Source organism: Macrobrachium rosenbergii, chromosome 7, assembly GCF_040412425.1.
Source record: "Macrobrachium rosenbergii isolate ZJJX-2024 chromosome 7, ASM4041242v1, whole genome shotgun sequence".
Classification (NCBI taxonomy): domain Eukaryota; kingdom Metazoa; phylum Arthropoda; class Malacostraca; order Decapoda; family Palaemonidae; genus Macrobrachium; species Macrobrachium rosenbergii.
The window spans coordinates 26,808,303-26,827,753 of record NC_089747.1 but is presented as its reverse complement, the minus strand read 5'-3'; the positions used below and the strand labels follow the sequence as shown (position 1 = coordinate 26,827,753).

At 37.4% G+C, this 19,451-nt stretch overlaps 2 protein-coding genes across 16 annotated transcripts in view; one reads left to right on the top strand and one right to left on the bottom strand.

Moving 5' to 3' along the window:
• LOC136840251 (cilia- and flagella-associated protein 298) overlaps positions 1-19,451 on the bottom strand; it is a 297,225-nt gene that overhangs the window by 66,320 nt on the left and 211,454 nt on the right. Inside the window, exon 10 of one of the 6 annotated variants that reach the window (XM_067106877.1) lies at positions 16,645-16,880. The exons of the other annotated variants lie outside the window; for them this stretch is intronic. The gene's annotated coding sequence lies outside the window, so the exon portion shown is untranslated. Of the gene's footprint in view, positions 1-16,644; positions 16,881-19,451 lie in introns of those variants that run through there. 6 annotated transcript variants of the gene reach the window in all.
• The window catches only part of LOC136840249 (DDB1- and CUL4-associated factor 8-like), a 444,913-nt gene that overhangs the window by 378,117 nt on the left and 47,345 nt on the right, over positions 1-19,451 (top strand). For 6 of the 10 annotated variants that reach the window (XM_067106869.1, XM_067106870.1, XM_067106867.1 and 3 more), the window contains one exon: positions 7,353-15,614. The exons of 1 other annotated variant lie outside the window; for it this stretch is intronic. In XM_067106869.1, coding sequence (XP_066962970.1) covers positions 7,353-7,487 — 135 coding nt within the window. In that variant the 3' untranslated portion in view covers positions 7,488-15,614. Of the gene's footprint in view, positions 1-7,352; positions 15,615-19,451 lie in introns of those variants that run through there. 3 more of the 10 variants (XR_010853567.1, XM_067106873.1, XM_067106871.1) reach the window with 1 other exon arrangement.

The window sequence follows — 19,451 nt, the reverse complement described above, 5'->3', positions numbered from 1 at the left end:
AGGTGTTATAAACCTAGACTAGGCAGTAACCTAACCAGATTAAGTAGGAACCCCTTTTTTAAGGGAATACAGTATCCTACTATTAACCTAAAACAATAGTTCAAACTAAATAACGCAGTGGCCGAATATCAGATAAAAGGGTAGTCTTAGCCAGATAAAAACAGCAAAGTAGATTATAAGAGAGTTCTTTCCTCTATAGTTTATATCCTTAAGCATTTTAAATAAGCCTAGAATAGGCAGTGTCTTAGAATAGGTTAAGTGAGAATTCCCTAAGAAACCCTTTATTCTTAGCCTAACATAGATTGTACTAGAAGCATTAACCTAAGCCATATAAAACAGTAGCTTGGATTAGTTAAACAAATTAGTTTACAGCAGTTAGTCTGAATGACATGACATTCAAATTAAATTTCACATACTGAATGACATGACATTCAAATTAAATTTCACATAGCCCTTGCAAAAGGACTAACAGTGAATAAGTAATAAGTAATACAGCTATATCAACTAACCTAAATCTTAGAGGGTTTAAGTTAACATAGCTATTTAATAATATACATTGCAGCTATACATTTGTATTCAAATTAGCCTGTATATTGAATATACTATCTATATAAGGGACTACAGACAATTAGTACTAACTAGTTTCTAATAACTTGTTTTATATCACTACAGGGCTGCCATTATGCATGACCCTCAGCTCAAGTGTTCCGCAGCAAATTGCTCGGTTCGTTTTTTGCCAGTGGGTACTGCCTATACCACCTGCCATAAGCATAGTCCTTGTAAAATCAAGGAAAATTTGGTTGGTTTTCCAGATATGTGCAAAATCTGTGGTAATATATTCTCATGGCAGCAAGTTTTAAGGATGAAACAGCTTAAGTTGTCCTGATGGGTCCTAGGGTTCAGTAGGAGTGAGGAAGGGGTAGATTACATCTTTCCAGCAGAACTCCAGCAGCAGATATTTAACCCTTGATCAGAACAAGATCCATGTTTGGGCTAAAACCCAGTAACATCAGTCCCCAGTACAGTACCTCTCAGGTTAACCCCAAGGAGGAAGTAGAGAAAATCTATACATGGGGTTGGCATTCTTACTAATGAACATGAAGTGGACATTGCCACTGAAATGGCCCTGCTGAACCCAAAAGGATCAGGGACACAAATTTGAGCCAACCATGGGTGAAACCTTCCAAAAGGAATTCTATCCCCCATGCAGTTATCAGAGGCTGAAGAGGATCTTTCCCCCAAAAGGGATACTGGGATCCACCTAACCCCAACTGAAATTACTACATTTTCAGAGGGGTATAGTAGCTCACCCAGGTCTTCTGCCCCTTGGTTAACAGGCACTTGTTAAAGCTCAGTCAGATTGCGAAAGCTCCCCCAAAAGGGATACCAGTTTGCGGCACTTGATCAATTGCGTAAGAAAATTATGAGTAACATCAAAGATGTCCTTGCCACAGAATGGCAGTATATAAGGGACATATTGCATGATTCTGAAAAGGAGATTAAGGAAATTAAGTCAGTCATGTACACCCCGAAGTATAAAAAGGAGATTAAGGAAATTAAGTCAGTCATGTACACCCCGAAGTATAAAAGTACAGCATTCTGTAACCAAAAAATGAGAGTGGATACAAATTTTTCCCAAACAAGGTCTAATCTAATATTAGAATTCCGACGGGAAACAACAAAAGGGTCAGTTCGGACTACAAAACTTCAGATCAAAACATGATAGGGGCTCCAATACTCACCCCTGATGATACTGATAATCCTTGGTGAGACGCCTCAATGTGCATTTTCTCTCCTGATGGTAAGCATCTAATTAATGAGAGAAAAACTATGATTGAAGTTGTACATTTAGAGTTAAGAGACAGGGCAGCAGTCCCTATTACAGAATAGCACCTGGTACCACCTTCACCAAACATGGAGAAACCACTAAAAGAAACAGTTCTCTTACTTGTGTCTATAGCATTAAAAGCTATAGAAGACACCCTTTACCAGGTCAATGGAAAATGGATCTCTAATTCCATTTTGAATAAAATCCAATTGGCTCACCATGTAGCCCCAGCCTTCTGTCCCTTCACTTTCAAAATAATTAAGCATGTGAAGGCAGATTCTCAGAATTTTGTAGTGACTAGAAAACGAAAGACAATGGCAGAATTAAAGCCGTTTGCCACGGTCATCCCAGTTTCAAAAAATTCCACCAAGGAATGGGCAATGCTTCGACTCCCTTTTGAAAGGAAAATGCTCCCTTTAGATTTAGCTACTCAGTAGTTTGGGACCCCTTTGAGAAGAATCTCAGTGGGGACAGTCTCAGTAGAATTTCATGCTAGGATCCACCTCCTCAGTATTATAACCTCTGCCACCTTGCTGGAAGTTGCCACCCAAAGGCTTCCAGAAGATTCCAGAACAATTTTTGCTGTTGTGGCCAAAAGTCTTATGAGAGCCCTATGAGAAGCACTCTATGACTTTCTGGAGTGGCGCATAAAAGCGCGAATGGAAACATTGTAGGGCTCCAACATGTTACTCCCCAGTGACTTCATTGTTACACTCTAACCCTCCTGTAAGGACCTGTTTGAGGAGTCTGTTGTGGCTTAACTTAATGAGCAAGACCGCCAACAGAATTGTAGTGTACGCTCTTCTGGGGAAAGGGTAGTTCAGGAAACAAAAAACCCTTTACCCAACCAGGAAAAGGCTTGCTATGATCAAAAATCATATAAGCTTTCAGTCATCCCCAAAATTTTCCTCAAAAACAGGTAGTGGTCAGAAGGGACAACTCCTTACAAAGGGACAACAACAGCAACAGCAAGGAAACCCTTTTCACAAGGTCCAAAGACCTTATAGGGGAAAAGGAAAAGCAACACCTGGAATACCTATCAAGGGCAAAGGCAGAGGAAGAGGCAGATACCAATAGGAATTGTATGGTCGGGGTCGGCTTTGATGATACTACAGGCAATGGAAGTCTTTCCCTTGGGGACACAGCATTATTTTCAACAGGCTCGGGTGGAAATGGTATCATCCCCCCCCTCCTTTAAAGGGGTTCTTCCAGAAACCAGACGCCTCTCTGGAAGATTACATGCAGAAGGCCCTGTTAAAGGGAGCCATAGAAAAACATGCGTATATTTGCCACCAAGCATTGTCTCTTCAGTGTCCCCAAAAAGGATTCCTCCTAATGAAGAATGATCCTTGACCTATCAACATTGAACAAGCACATTGTTTGCCAAAAGTTTCGGATGACTACCGTTGCCCAAGTACAGTCAATCATTCCAAAAAGGACTTGAACAGCCTCTATAGATCTGAAAGATGCATACTGGCACATCCCTATCACTGTTCCCCTCTGCCCATTCCTAGGGTTTTGGATAGGGAAAGATACGTACAGATTCAAAGTCATTCCCTTTGGGCTAAATATTGCTCCAAGAATTTTTACAAAATTAGCAACGGTAGTTGTTCGAGAACTCATCCAAGAAGGAATACAACTAATAGCCTACCTAGATGATTGGTTAATCCGGGGGCCCACAAGAAGTGTTTAAAGAACCTATGAGCAGTGGTCAACAGACTCCAGTCAAAAGGTTTGATAATAAATTGGAAAAAATCCTGCTTCATGCCCAGCAGATGCTTTCAGTGGCTGGGACTGTGTTGGGATAATCTTTATAACCTGTTGTCTCTCCCCAATACTCAAAACAGAACAAGGAAAGAACTCAAAACATTCCTTGCACAGCCCAGAGTTTCCAGACAGCAATTAGAACGTATGATAGCCTGCTGCAGTTTGCATCAGTAATAGATCCAGTACTCAGATTGCAATTAAAAAATGCGAACAAATTCTGGCTGTCACATGCAAGAAAAAAGATGTGGAACCAGCCTCATCAAAAGAATAACAAGTTGGGGAGATACTTTGGCCTTGGATTGGAAGGAATCTCAGGCAAAACAGGTCACCATGACTCCTCCATCTGTACAAGTGACAATACATATAGATGCCTCGTTGACAGGTTGGGGAGGACATTGGGAGGATCGTGAGGTGGCAGAGAGGTGGTCAGCTACTGTGAGGAATTGTCACATCAGTTTCCTGGAGCTAATGGCTGTCTTTTTGTCTGTCAAAAAACTCAAGACTTCCAGAAGAGAGACACATTTTGTTGGTTCTAGACAACATGACAGCAATGTCTTGCATCAAGAGTTCGGGATCATGTTCACCTCCTCTCAGTATGATAATGCTAGCCATCCTTGGGTTAGGGCAAGCAGGGAGGTGGCACTTGTCTGCAATTCACCTCACAGAGTCTCTCAATGTAATAGCAGACTCTCTAATCAAGGAAAACCACAGCCTCAACAGAGCGGATGTTGGACAACCACTCTTTTCAAACAGTAGCCAACATTCTTCCACAACTGGAAGTGGACTTGTTCGCCACATACGAGAATCACAAACTCCCAGTGTATGTGTCTCTGAACTTGGACAGTCAAGCAAGATATGCCTTCCTACAAGACTGGAATAAATTGATGACAATACCTTTTTCCTCTATTGTCCCAGATTTCAAAGGTTTTGAGCAAGCTTCTAACCTTCAAAGGAACAGCTTACTTAATAGCCCCAAATTGGCCAAACAGGCATTGGTTCCTTTTATTCCAACAACGGGTGAAGAGATCAATTCCACTACCGTCCGCTGGACAACGGGTGAAGAGATCAATTCCACTACTGTCCGCTGTTCTATCCCACACTACCGTCCACTGTTCTATCCTAGACAGTAGGAGGGAAAGTCATCTACGCATCCTCCTTTCTGAGCCGAGACCTTCATAAAAATTACTCACCCAACATTGCTAGGTACCTAGTGCAAAAACTACGGACATCATCTAACTGACAATACTAGTCTGTATAGAAGATATGTTTAGATTATGTCCATACTGAGAGCCCAGTTAAGATTTCTATGGAAATAGTTTAAAATTTTCTTATATATCTTTTTGAAGACAAACGCCTTGTGGTTACAACAATCATGGCATACAAGGCAGCATTAACAGATCCCTTACTTTATGGATTAGGTATTGATTCTAGTATAGAAATTGTCACTTCCCATCTGCGGTCTTTTGCACTACAAAGACCTGCTACCGAAAGGCTTCCAATTACTTGGTCCCTGAACAAGGTGCTTAGACTTCTATTAACCCCTCAATTCAGCAGACCCAATACAACCACAACTCACATGCTGCAAAAGGTGATCTTGTTAGCATCAGGAGCTCATAATTAGTGAACTGGGCTCTCGTAAACGGGGACAATAAATCACGCAAATAGCTGACCATCAATTATTATTGTCCCCTGGCCCATCATTCCTGGCCAAGAATGAGAATCCTTTAAGAAGGAAATCTCTTATTCTGATAAGAAAACTCAATTTAGCAGAAAAAACATTATGCCCAGTTCAAACACTTAAGGTTTACCTAGATGTCACGGCAAACATCCAAGAAGGTCCGATTTTCCTGCACCCTAGCACAAATAAACCACTCTTTGTACAAGGGCTGAGAATAATTTTAGTGTCCCCTCATTAAAAAGGTAGATCCAAACTCCTTTCCTAGGTCACATGATATTAGGAAAGTAATATGTTATTGGCCTTCTTCAGAAATGTCTCTTTAGAAGAAGTCTCCAAATCTACAGGATGGTCATCAGAGATAGTATTCTTAAAACATTATTGCCACGAGCTAGAACAAATTCGATTACGCTGTGTATTAGTAGGTGGTATGGTTAGTCCTAACCCCATAGGTGCTACAGCGGAAAACCTTTGATGGGTGGGTATGCTATTGTTGGAGACGGTGTGACAAGACAGCAACCAAACCCAGCATGGTTAGGTAAGTCACTGTAGAACTTCATCCTAAAACATAAGTTCGTGTTTAGTTTTTTGTTCTTGGTTACCAAACCCTGAGGTGTATGTGGAATAAAGAATGGGGTTTGAAACTTGTGGCTTGACCTCGGAGCAGATGTTTTTTCTTTGGGTTGTTTGGATTAAAATTTGAGAGCTTAAGCCTTTTTGTCACCTGTCAGTTTCTTTGCAAAGCTCCTTGAGGATGAAACAAGTGACTACACTATCAAAAACAAGTTTTGATGTGGGAAAAACCTATGTTTGGTAGTAGCTGTTGAGTCGTCATAACCCTCCCACTTTCCTGGCAAAAAGGCATGGGATTTGGGCAAGGGATCATCCTGCATTGACCAACAGAAAGTAATGCTTCTTGGTCTCCGTGCAGGTCTGTTGTTGACAGTATGGCAGACTGCACATGTGCATTAATCACTTCTTCCTCTTGCAGGTTTTGGCGATGGAAGAACCTAGGTATACAGCCTCGCTTTAAGATCTGGGAAAGTGCCCCCTTGTCTTTGAGTTCATTACATACTCCATCATGTGTTATAATGTTTATCACCACGACACAATACCCGGCCACAAGACCAGCAAAAAGAGAATTCTTTTGTATTAGTTTGGTCACCATGGAGCTTTGGTAGATCATGGAAGAGTAACTCTTGAGGACTCAACAGTGACTACCAAAAATAGGTTTTTCTTACGTCAAAACCTGTTATTTTAGCAAGTCTTCTTTAGCATTTTGAATATAAAGGCTGCAGTACTAAGTTAAACACACACACACACACACACACACACACACACACACACACACACACACACACACACACTCTCTCTCTCTCTCTCTCTCTCTCTCTCTCTCTCTCTCTCTCTCTCTCTCTCTCTAGATCAGTTTGTATCTGTACAGTCACTTTCACATGTGCTTGTGGGAACATGTGGACTGCTGACATGCTGATAGCAGAAATCAGATCTAGTGTTGAGCATAAAGGATAATCCTTAGGTATTCACATGGCAGATTTTATGACATTATTTTGGACAGAATTTGTCACTTATTTTTATATATTAGTTAGAAACTGGATAAATGGGAATCACTAAGTACACTCAGTTCCTGTTTCATGTTTTGCCAAGGGGCTATTTTTGTATAATATTTTATTATTTTATTTAAAAAAAATTTTTAATTTATGGTAACGTATGGATTAAAATTGATTCTTTCGCCTAATTCCTTTCTTATGCTTACCTACCATAAGCTAAAATAGGTTGATGCATACATGGTAATAAGAAAATTTGAATGCAGATGTAACTTTAGTGTTAATCCTCTCTCTCTGTTAAGGAATCCAAAATCTGGATATATTGTCAATTTGGATGATGGGGATTTGACAGTATTAACAAGAATGGGCCAAGACTTATGCAAATTTTACAAGTTCTATTCCACTTGATTAATGGCAGGTTACTCCAGAGTTAGGGAAATTTATCATTCAGTGGTTGTATTAAAGAAAAAGTTATATTTCTAATATAGTTTACAGTGTATGGATCTGTTTCTTGCAGGGAACAGTAGCCCCATTTGACTTGTCAAACGGAGCTGATGGAAATGATGGGACTGTTGGAGGGTCGTCCAGTGATGAAAGCAATGACAGTGATGGTTCAGACGGACAACATGGCATTCAGTGTGCTACTCATTAGTAGTATTCCTGATATATATATATATATATATATATATATATATATATATATATATATATATATATATATATATATATATATATATATATATATATATATATATGTTATATATATATTATATATATCAATATTTTGAATATTTTGTGATGTTACAAGTGTCAATATTTTCCATGCTAATAGTGATACACAGAAGTAACTCAATATTACAAATCCCAAGAAGTAATCATGCGTAAGTTGTGCTGATCTTATAATTTAAAGAAGTACCTCGGTGAAAGTTTGCACCAAAACAGTAGAAATGATAGCCAAAGGTTCCTACAAAGGCTAATTTATGATGCTCTTTTGATTACAGTGGTATAAAGTAACTGTCAGCTGATTTGATACCATTATATAGAAATCAAGAAAGGATTTAAATCCGAAAAGGAGAGTGGGGTGTGAGAAAATTCAGAACTTTAGTAAAGCATTTAATTCCTTTAGTAGGAGAAATGTTCTAGGCATGCAAGGTCTGATGGCATTGGATTTTATTTTTAAAAATATAGGTACAAATGGTCTCACTTTCAATATTTTTCAGTTACCAAAATACCATATGTATTCCTATTTGATACTTGAGATGTTTAACATAGGAGTATGGGTTGTAAATATCATAGGGAGTTCCATACTTCTCATGGTATGAATATGATTCAATATTTATCTCAGTAGAACCAAAATAATCTATTATTTCTTTTACATAGTACAGTTTATGGTCTTTAGCTCAGAACAGCTTCAGATCTAGGAGGCATTAGCAGGAAGTTTTATTATCTTGGATTTGATGCAAGGATGGTCTTAAGCTCCTTGATACTGATGGGAATAATCAGTATATGAAGATTTGGCTGATTATTCTTCTTCACATGCAAAATTTCCCATTTTCTATCCTTAATGCAGTGTTTCTCTGATGGAGTGAGCTGTCACGCTCATTACGTTTTCGAGCTATCATGCTCATAATGTTTTTTGGGATATTTTGTGAATGCTTTAATCTTTATTCAGAGAGCAGATGGTTGTACTTAAACATTGTAAAGCACTTGCTCATGCAAATCTAAGACTACATTTAAAATGTCTATTGCAGTCTCAAAAGTCTATTGTCTCTTTATATGCCACAAGGACTGATGATTTCAAGTGTTTGGATGGGAAATGTACTGTACAGTGCTGATGATGCTGACATTAGTGAAATAACACATATAGAGAGTAAGAAAGAGAAAATAGTTGTAAACTGCAATTATGTGGAAGACAAGGGTCACTGCATGAATGGAATGTACTTGTACCTGTATATGCAGGGTATGGTATTCATTAGTTCTGAAAGTCACTAACTTAAACTTAAGACAGTCCTTCAGAATTGAGATTTTTTAAAGCAACTGATCATCAGCACAAGAAATCATTTGACTTATTTAAATCTTGATACATTAGACTATCAGAGTATAATTAGATTGTAAAGCTCGTCAAAATAATTTTGCAACCTCATCTGTTGCAAGATTTCAAGATCACTTATCTCTGTAGTGAAAGTAAGTATTCAGTTGACTAAAATGATTGTTTTTCTCCAGTGGTGTTTTTTGTTTAGTAAGAGGCATTTGGTACAGGATTCGTGAATGTCACTAATTTGTAGTACCTTAAACTTATTGTTTGTTAGGTTTGTTTGACATTACAATAGACAGTTTATTTGAGGAATGTTGCTTCTGAAGGTGTACTACTGTAGTTAAATTATTGCCTATAAGGCTGAAACCAAGAGTCATAAGGTTCTTGTCAAGTAATGTAGAAAATAGTAAGCATATTGTGTTGTTAGTCATATGAAAGTTTATTTTTATCATCTGAAGCAACAGCCTTTTTATAACCTGGAATTGATTTTATTATATGTAAAATTAGTGCTAATTCTCAGATTCTGTCTCTTCAGGCCCATTTTTCTATTCTGAGTACCTGCATACAGTATAGTATTTTATCTTGGTAATTTTCTTTTGTAAATTGGAAGAAAAGTAAAATTTTTCTTCATGACATGGGTTGAGCTGACTAAAGTTGGTGAGATTATGCATTGCTTTGCTTTCTAGATTCTGACCATTTTTCAAAATGTTTATATCAGTATTGTATATTGATAGTGACTTTGTCATTTGCAAAGATAAATATAAGCTCAATTTTTCTTACAGTAGTTCATTTATTAGAAGGATCATTCATTTTTTCTGAAACTAACTTGACATAGTTCTCAGTTATTCAGTTTCATATGAGTTTTTATTTTCACGTTTGTAGCTTACCATTTCATTATTTGTTCCAAACGACTTGAAATCTGTTTTGTTGCATTCAAAGGATCTTGCTTTTGAGTATAAGCTTAGATTTATGTTATATCATCAGATTTTGAAATATTTACATGCAAAAGAATCATCTGAACTTTTACTGTATTTTTGTTTATCGATAAGATTAAAGGTTTATGAATAAAGAGCACAGCCAAAGAAAAAGTTTAGTATTAACAGACTAAATATTACAAAAATGTGCTAATAGACTTTCGTTAAAATGATCTGTTATGACTTCCAGTTTTCTTTGTAAACAAAGAAATAAATCTCCAAGATTGCACATATATTCCTAGAGTGACGTATTTTTTATATACTACACATTGAAGAAAAACCACATACGAAATCCCAGTTCTCTAACTTTTCCCTTCTTGAGAATTACTTCTTGCATAAATATCTGGTCATTTTACTTAATACTGACATAGATACTCATTTCAATAATTACATTGACTTGAGGTAATGATACTAAAATTCTTCGCTCCAACAGTTTTAATAAAAAATTATTTAAAAGAAGTATTGCCTAATGACTTTTATTCTGGTTGTTATGTGTACTATATTTAGTAAATAACCCAACCCAAAGGTTCATTTATAAAAGACTAGGCTTAAGGAAACTTCATTTATTATTTCAAATTTATACAGTTGAGTTTTCCTTAAAGATAATCTGTGTGCTTTAGCATAAGAAATCACAGATTACTGAAGACTGTGATATTCTTTTTCACATGCATTGTGTTGTTGTAGGATTGTTATTATGTCAGTTGCTAAAGGAAGTACAACCTCTTAGTCCATTTTGTGCAATTTTTTACACGTTTGCATTATTTACACGTGTAGATTTTGCTTCTAACCCTACTTTGTTTTTGTTACTTTGAGGAGCATGAAGTTTAACTATATTCTTCAGATTTTCACAGTCTGCATTTGAAAGGATTGTGAGAAGTGGCATTTTTATTCCTCCAGATTATTTGCACACCAGTTCTGCATCTACTTTACTTTGGGCAAATCATTTTCAGAAAACCACTTCTTGCATGAAAGTGGCACTTGCAATTTGTGTAGTTGAGAACAGCATACAAAATGTCTTGTACTGAGAAGGAGCATAGAGCGACTTTTAGCCAATTTTGTGGATGTGATAATGTGTCAAAGTTATTTGTTTATTTTTTATATTTGTTTTTAAATTAGTTGTAATTATAAGGAACTCTCAAAACCATGAGGGATATATTTCATGTATTCTTTGAAATATTGAAAGGGATGGTATTAAATGAAGCCTGTCATAATCACAGATTTATTTTGGCTTATTAATTTTGCAGAATGAATATTAGTTTGATTTTTGAAATATGAATGTAATATATTTGTATTGTATGAGAAGCTTCACCTTTTTTTAATATCCTTCTACCAAGTTTTTATATCATCAAGACTTTTGGGATTAAATATATGGCCATTTGGACAGTCCTCTTATGATAGGTGTAAAGGACTGGACAGTCCTCTTCTGATGGTGTAAAGGGCATTTTGATTTCATCATATTCTAAGCGTGCAGTAGCATGTTTATGCAGAACAGTTGGTCAATGTCTTACATATGCTGAACATGTGAGTAAAGATTCAATCAGGTTACTATATATTTGGAGTCAATTGTTAATGATACTATATGCTACCAAGTCAGACTGATTTCTTGCTGCTGTTCCAGGAACAAGCTCTCATGTTTAGTGCCTTTAATTTGTCAAGATTGTTAGCTCTCTTGGTGTTCATGAACTTTTTATTGTATGTCTGTTTTACTGCAAACACTTTTCTTGTCTAATAATCAATTATTAACCAGCAATTGTCATTATTCAGTTATTCTTCTTATACATATTGTGGGGTGTGTTAACTTCTGTGTATGCACCCACAACAAATTGTATTGAAACATTTAAGATATCAAAATTTTTTATTGCTGTACAATTTAATAATTTATTACCTTGTCATAAGCTTTTTGCTGTATCATATTTGGAGATCATATTTATGTATGACATATTTTGTATAGTAACCAGTGACTGGTGCTGCTTGGAACACATTTTGCTAAGTTTAAAGCTATGAAGTTTTCCTGTCTTGGATGTGCATTTGGGTTTCATGAGTAATGAGAGGTACCCTAGGATATTTTCATCTCACTGAGTTTTCTTTAATTAAGCTTTTTGCCATCAACTTTGTGAAGTTACTCTGTTAAAGTCATGTCATGTCCAGGTTTGCTAAATGTCTCACCCTTCACATCTGAAGTGTACAAGGATAGTTGTATTGAGCTTGGACTGGACAACTAAGACTTGTCTGTTCCCAGGAAGAGTTTTTCTTTGGGACTATAGATGTAGCTTTCTTTTGCTGATATTGAGAATTAAAGCTTCCACATCTTAAGAGGTATAGGAGTCGTCACAGATTTTTTTATTTCAATGAGTGACTGCTGATGCAGTATTTTCCTGGACAGATGTTGAAAACATGGTGGGAGTTGATCAAAATTGAAGTAGAAAGTGGGTCATTTTATGTATGTTTTGTGTACTCTCTCAGGCCCAGACTTAGACAATAAAAGGAACAGGGGGGGCCAGTTTTGGGACATGAACCCCAAAGGCAGTAATAAGTCTGCCTTTCAAACTGGGTCATCTTTGTCAGGGTTGCTTAGCACATTACAGGGACTGCCACAGTTCTAAAGGCAATCAAACTGAAATTTGTTTGATGACTGTAAAGTAATAGAACAAGACCACTAAGTCACATTTTGAGACTCATAGGGCATGCCTGAAGGATTTGCTCTTAATTAAAATTTGAAAATTGGAGCTTGGTGAAGCTCATGTAGTTGGACAGCTAAGCAGAAAGAGGTCAAAGGGGATAGGTGGAAAGTAATGAAAACCAGTGCAGCAACAGATGCTGCAAAGGGCCTTTATTACCATCTGCAGAGTGTTGTTGAAGGCATACTGTAAGTAGTACCCCTTACAAGGGACCAAAGAGTTAAATAAAAAACAAGCCATACTTGTAGTAAAGAGGAAGAGTAACTGGAGAGGTGCAAACTGAATTACAATTAGATTGGAACTGGTCAAGAAGGAAAGGAAAAGAATCAGTACTTAGATATGAGTGTAATACTCCAAGGAGGGATGGATATAGCAGATGTGAAGCTTAAAAAGCCTAAAAAGCCAAGTTAAAAAATCACATTATTAGATTAAGACACAAAAGATTTTATAAGAATCGGCAATTATTATGTCATCGCAAAACAAGATTGAAAAATTGGAGCATTCAAGCAAGGTTAGAGATGCATTTTACCAAAGGATTCCACTTGACAGGATTGAATTCACATCTGATCAGACTATGCCATAACCCCTAATACAGGGAAGGACTTTTTGAGTTGCTAATTTACCAAGCATTTAAATAAGGAAACAGCCTGACACACATTCAAATATAGTAAAGGACATGCAGCACTTATGAACCTGTTTTAAGGGGTGGAAGTTAACCCAAGGCAAATTGGGCAATGACACCATTGATATGTTATCCCAACACTAGTAGTAACTGAAGAGGACAACTATGTGTATTCTGCAGTATTTCATTTGTTTATCAACCAAAGTTTATAAAACCTTATAATTTTATGGGTCAGGTGGGTTGACCTCCATAATTTCCTAGGTAAAAATTTTTCTGAGAGTGGGACTGTTTCCTTTAAATTGTATTTTTAATTGACAATTTTTTAAAAATTTATGGAGCATCTTGATGTTTGAAAGCTTCATTGTACATCTACACTACCTCATAGTGTCCAGCAGACAGTTGCCATACTTCCCATATGGAGGGGGGCTAGAAGATAGGCGAAATGAGCATTGTCTCTGTCTGTCACTAGAAGAATTTTTCTGATGGTAAGGGCGTGAAGGGACAACAACATCTAAGCTTTGTCTGCCAGACTGTGGTGGTATATGGGAAACACCATTAAGGACTTGCCTATGACGTCAAAAGCAAGTGTATCTGTCTGATGCCGTCAAACTATGTAGACACACCCTTATAATTGCTTCTTGTCTTCCCTGCTATTGTCATCCATTCATTCACCCAACATGGTTGGGGGAATCTACATGCATTTTTTTTTTGGCCAGAACTGTGATACAGCAAGAATGCGTTGTTTATACACAAATTACATAAGTTCTGTTATTGATAAGATTGTACTGTAATCTTTTGGTAATGCAATAGAATGGTTTTTTATTATTATTAATCAGAACTTATAGTTTTACTGCAGTTCATATTTATTCTGAAATCAAGATCGCGTTGTAATTTTGTATTTATCCAATTAAAATTTTAAGGATGGTAACTCACAAAGTTGAAATTTTATAATTGCAGACAATTCTTTTTGGCCAGCCCTAATAATAATTGTTCTTTATAAAACTTGTGTAGTGGTTAAGTGTCACCATATATTAAACCATTTATGCCACTTCAGTGGGAAGGGGAATCTGCTTCTCCAATAAACCATTTTTTATACAACAAAGCCTTTAGGGTAGACTTCTAATAGGGGAGAAATTTAAGTAAAGTAGTCAGGTTAAACTGCTGTATAATTTCCTCTCACTTATTGTAGCTGAATGACTACCCGAGTTATAGAAATATATGAAGTAGGTTTGTTACTCTTGTTCTGAGCTGAGAATCATTAGAGATATCATTATTGCCATTCTTATTGCTGGTGTCATAGTAGGAAGAACAATGGTTTATTTTTTGTCAAGAAAGTGGCACAACTGCATTTTGAGAGCATGTCACTTATTATACAAACTGTTCTGTACAAAGCTGTTTTACACATTCTGAATGAATATACATGTTCCGAATGATTATGTACTTCCCTCCCTCAATTGACATTTTGAGTCTAGTGAGAGCTTGTTACTTGATGTAGCAGTAGCCTGAAGTATTTTAAGAGAGTGGTAGTTATAATTACTTGCTAGCAACTTCAGCTCTAATTGGTCTGTTTTAATATTTCTTCAGAAGTTAGAGAAATGAAGAATATATCTTTCAAATGTCTAAAGGTATAATTAGCAGTTTTTCTTGAGTTAAATCATTGATTCAGATACGTATAGCCAGGGAGTTGATTTTTATTGCAGTAGATTTCATTTCCTTAAGCAATGAGAATATTGAATAGAAATGTGTTTAATAATTTTTTTTTTTTACTCTGTTGACATTGCTGATATGTTGACCTCATTTTATTAAGTTTAGATATTTGATGATTTACATTTTATGGAATGGAGTAGAAAAAATTTTGGAGGTCAGATTAAAGAAAACATACACCACACACAGGATAGTGCTTTGTCCATCCAGATGTTATATCAGGTTTACTATATGACAACATTCATGGGACTTGCGAGGTCTCATATGTTTGCTTATGTTTAGTGAACATTGTGATTCTTCCCTTTACCTGTCTGTCACTTGAACTTAAGCATTGTGAAAGGAATAGTAAATTGCATAGTGAAGTGCAATCAAAATCTTCTGCCTCTCATGTCCTGAACATCTTACAAACTAGAACTTTTGGCAAAGGTTCCTTACAACAAGCAAAGGGTGGTGGTACCTGTGTGTAACAAGTTGCTACAGTAACAATGGGTTTGGAAATGCAGTGATTTAAAAGCCTGTTATATCTTAAGTAACAAATAGACTTGTTTTGAAGTGACCAGTCATCCTTGCTTGCCAAGATGTTTTGCCAAGTTCTGAAGCATCATTCATTTTAAAACATCATCCAAATACTGTTAATTGTAACATTTCCACACATATTTGCATAGTAAGAGAAAGTGAATGCACTGTATATACTGTGAAATGAGATAGTGGTTCACTGTCTGATAAATTTAAGAATAATAAAAAGTTTATTTAATATGTATGGATACATACTCTTTGGTTTATCCTGGTTAAAGATAAAAAAGGTCATAAGAAAACAAGTGAGTCCAAAGGGCAAACAAGGTTCTTATATAATGGCAACCAGTATGTGCAGTAAGGAAGGAAACACTGACTGCCAAGTTCTTTTAAATAATCAAAGTATTAATTACACTTCTTCATGCATTCTACCACAAGGGTAGCTCTCTGAGCAAACCTGTTTACTATTTTTTTAATGCTCACAATTTGTCGTGATAGATGTAGTGGGTGCTCTTAGGTAGTCATTTTCACTTTGCTTCATAGCATCTTCAATGGCAGTCAGTAATGTATAATGTTTCTCAGTTCTTTGTCGAAGCATAAGGATAGAAATACTGCAATCCCATACGTAACTGCATTTCCCTTATCCACACTACAACAGTGCATGGGTAGAATGTGAAAATTAGTGCACGCTATGTAAATGGATAAACTGAGCAAAAATCAAACTTTCTTGATGGGAACAAAAAGTTACTCTTTTCAGCCAGGCAAAATAACTGAGAACATATGTATGCTTTCTAGCTCAGTGAGAATGTTTTGTGCTGATTGGCTTATTGATGAGGAGGGAATTTGAGAGGAATGGGCTAATCAAGTGAGTGGTGTGGAAGCCAGGAAATTTTCTCACTGAATCGTCCTCAGTTCCACAGCTTGCTTCTTTAACTGTAATACATGGGCTTTGAACTAGTGCATGGTGGAAAGGGTTGCTTTCTTTGTTCCTTATGCATTGCTAAGGGCCGTGTTTGTGGTGTCTCTTTGCTCATGTGCTCAGCATCGCCACTTGCTAAGCAACAGAAAACTGTTGCCTCTAGCGTAGAAGATTACATTCCAGAGCATACCATGATACATGGTTCTCCAGATTGCAGGTTGTTGAGTATGGAGTCCTGACAGTAATACATGCAGGAAGTTGTTCATATACAGAACAAACCTTTGGTCTTGACATAAGGGAAAAATTCTCTAGCGCCTGCTGGAGTCCGGTTAAAAAAGTACAGTATGCAACAAAACTCATGCAACTTTTTTATTTTTGCACTGGACAAGCATAGTTCTCAAGTTGCCACGTAGGATTAAATCTTATACTGTACGAGGAAAAGTTGGTCACTTGTTACATAGAATCGTATCAGTGAAATATACTGGATCGTGAAAAACAAAACTATATCATGCTACAATAATATTTCAGAATGAAAACTAAATTACTGCAGTCTGAATCCCTCAGTTCATCGTGACTCCTGTGAGTTGTGGAACCGTCAGTCTTGATACAGTGAAACCGTGAAAGAGGACGTCGCGATAAAGTGAAAAAGAAAAGTTAAGCAGAGCATAGGCTAATGATAAAAACTGATGCATTTGTGATATGAATTCAAAGTTATTAATTCTTTTCACTTTTGTAGTTTTGTGTACAAAGCAAATGTTAGTCAGGATCATGATTTTGATATTTGCAATAAATTATTACAAGTCACAGCTTAGGGCTTAGGCTATAGTCAAGGCTACATAGGTCTAGTCTCCCGAGAGGTTTCTTCAGTTTGAAGAAAAAAAATAATATAAATAAATAAATAAGCGAGGTGGAGAGTAATCGTCACTATGAGAAATACAATTAATTCTACCTTATTATTATTTTACTCTTACTTTAGGAATGGAAAACCAATCAGGTCAGATATTATCAGCCACACCTGTTGGGTGTAGATTCTGAACAATGACAACAACATATTATAAATAGTAATATAATAATAATAGTATGGCTCTGGGGGTCTAGGCCTATGCTATTGGCTTTATAACATACTAGGCTATATTTCAGATGGCAACAATATATAATTGCGTCAAATCTTTGTAACTTATAAAGGGTGTCTATAAGACCATAAAGCAGGATTTGTGAAATTCCATCCGTATTTTCTTCACAGGCCTATAAGGCTTCATAGCAAAATGCATTTGGCCTATGGTAAGGTGAGGGGAGGCAAACTGAGCCATTTGAACAGTTGAAGTCTGGTTAGACCACACCCACAACTACATCACCAATATGTTCATTACGTTAAATACATTACTATAGTGGCTAAAAAGTCAAATTCATAAAGTATTTACTGTATGTCTTTTCATATTTACCATAATAAAAAATTACTGTGTTAATGCTTTTATAATGATCTAGCTGACATTTTGATAAAAAATATAGCATTGATGCTTTAAAACCATGCCTGGTGAGCTGTATCTTCTGAGCGAAATTGCAAAATGTTTCGTTGTTGCAATTTAGCATCACTAGAAATGTGAAGGTGGTAAGAGTTGCCAGTTAGTAATTTTCTAACGAAAATCACTGAAATCGAGTCACACGAATTTTGCTGCATGCTGTACAAGGAAGTTGGTGGCAGCAGAACTTAGCCATGATGGCGGTTAGGAGGCGGCTTCGCTGACCTCCCTCGCCCCATCTCGGCTCCATCACATCACTTTTTTCTTGACTGCCTTCAGAGCAGGTAGAGCTGCTGCCCCCTCTGCCTAGAAGCTGGTTGTTTGTCCACTTCCCGCCTGCATTACACCATCGCATCCTGGTTTTTTCATTTTTGTTTGTCCCAGTGTTCTGTGATATTGTGTTATTTGTGTGTTTTATGTTTTAAGCATGCAAACCCACGGCTCATCTAAGCCTCCCAAGCCTCAGAGAAAATGCCCTGGGGTTGGTAGTAATCCTTGCTTTCATTTTCTGCCTGCTTTTGCCTTAGGTCCTCATTCTACTTGTAGCAGATATAGATCTACCGACTGTAGTGTAAGTAACCCACCATGTCCTGAGTGTGTTGATTGATCTCTTGAGCAGTGGAAGAATTTTGGTAGGAAGAGGAGATATAGAAGGAAATCTGCACCACCATTTTGGGAAGGCATTTCCTCTATGGCGGTGTCTGCATCTATTCCTTCTCATTCTGGCTCTTCTTTACCAAAATCTCCTCTTGTTGCTGCTTCTTCCCAGAAGATTTTACTCCCTTGTATTCTTCTATTGCTTGTTTAGAAGCTTCGATTGGGGTTTCAGGAGATCTTGTAATTGATGAATCTGCTCCCATTCTCTTGGCCAGGGGGGGCAGCTCCCCCTTGTCCAGTTTTTTCAGGAGGAGATGCACAAAAGCTGACTGAATGTTGTGACACTTCAGGCTTACCAGGGGTACCAACCCTTTCTGGCCTATTGTCTCACTGTATGTCCTCCCGCATCCCAGTTTCATCTGCCATGACAGCTTCTAGATCTACAGTTTCCATGACATCATCTCATCTTACTACGGCTCTCCCCTTGCCGGCCACCAGAGTGACAGTCTCTGTAGCATCTTCTCATCTTTCAACGACTCTTGCCACTCCCTGCTCTGTGCAGTCCCCAGCCTGGTCAATGCCATCTTCTTCCATTCCTGTTCCATCTACGTCTGCACCTTGTGACTCCCTCATCCAGGCGATTTTTTTGATATGGTCGAAGGTATTTTTAGGAAGAAGCTTGGCCATTCAGATAAGGAATCTAGGAAGAGACATCATAGATCCCCTTCTTCATCTTCGTCTTCATCATCCTCTTCGTCTTAGTCGTCTGCTCTGTCCACCCCTGTCAGACGTTGGAGGAAGAGAGACTTCGTCACCCCTCCACATAAGATGATTCGCAAGTCCTCTTCGGAGTCTCATTCATCTTCTCCTGTAGTTGTTCTTCGTTCATCTAATCATGCTCATGCCAAACCCATTCCATCAAGGCACACTTACCTGTTCCTGCTGCCATTCCCAGTGTTCCACGCTCAGTCGTTGACTCTCATGCTGCAGTAGTTCTGGACAGAGATTCGTCCTTTAGGATCCTCAAGTCTACAGATCGCTCTTCTCCTCAGAG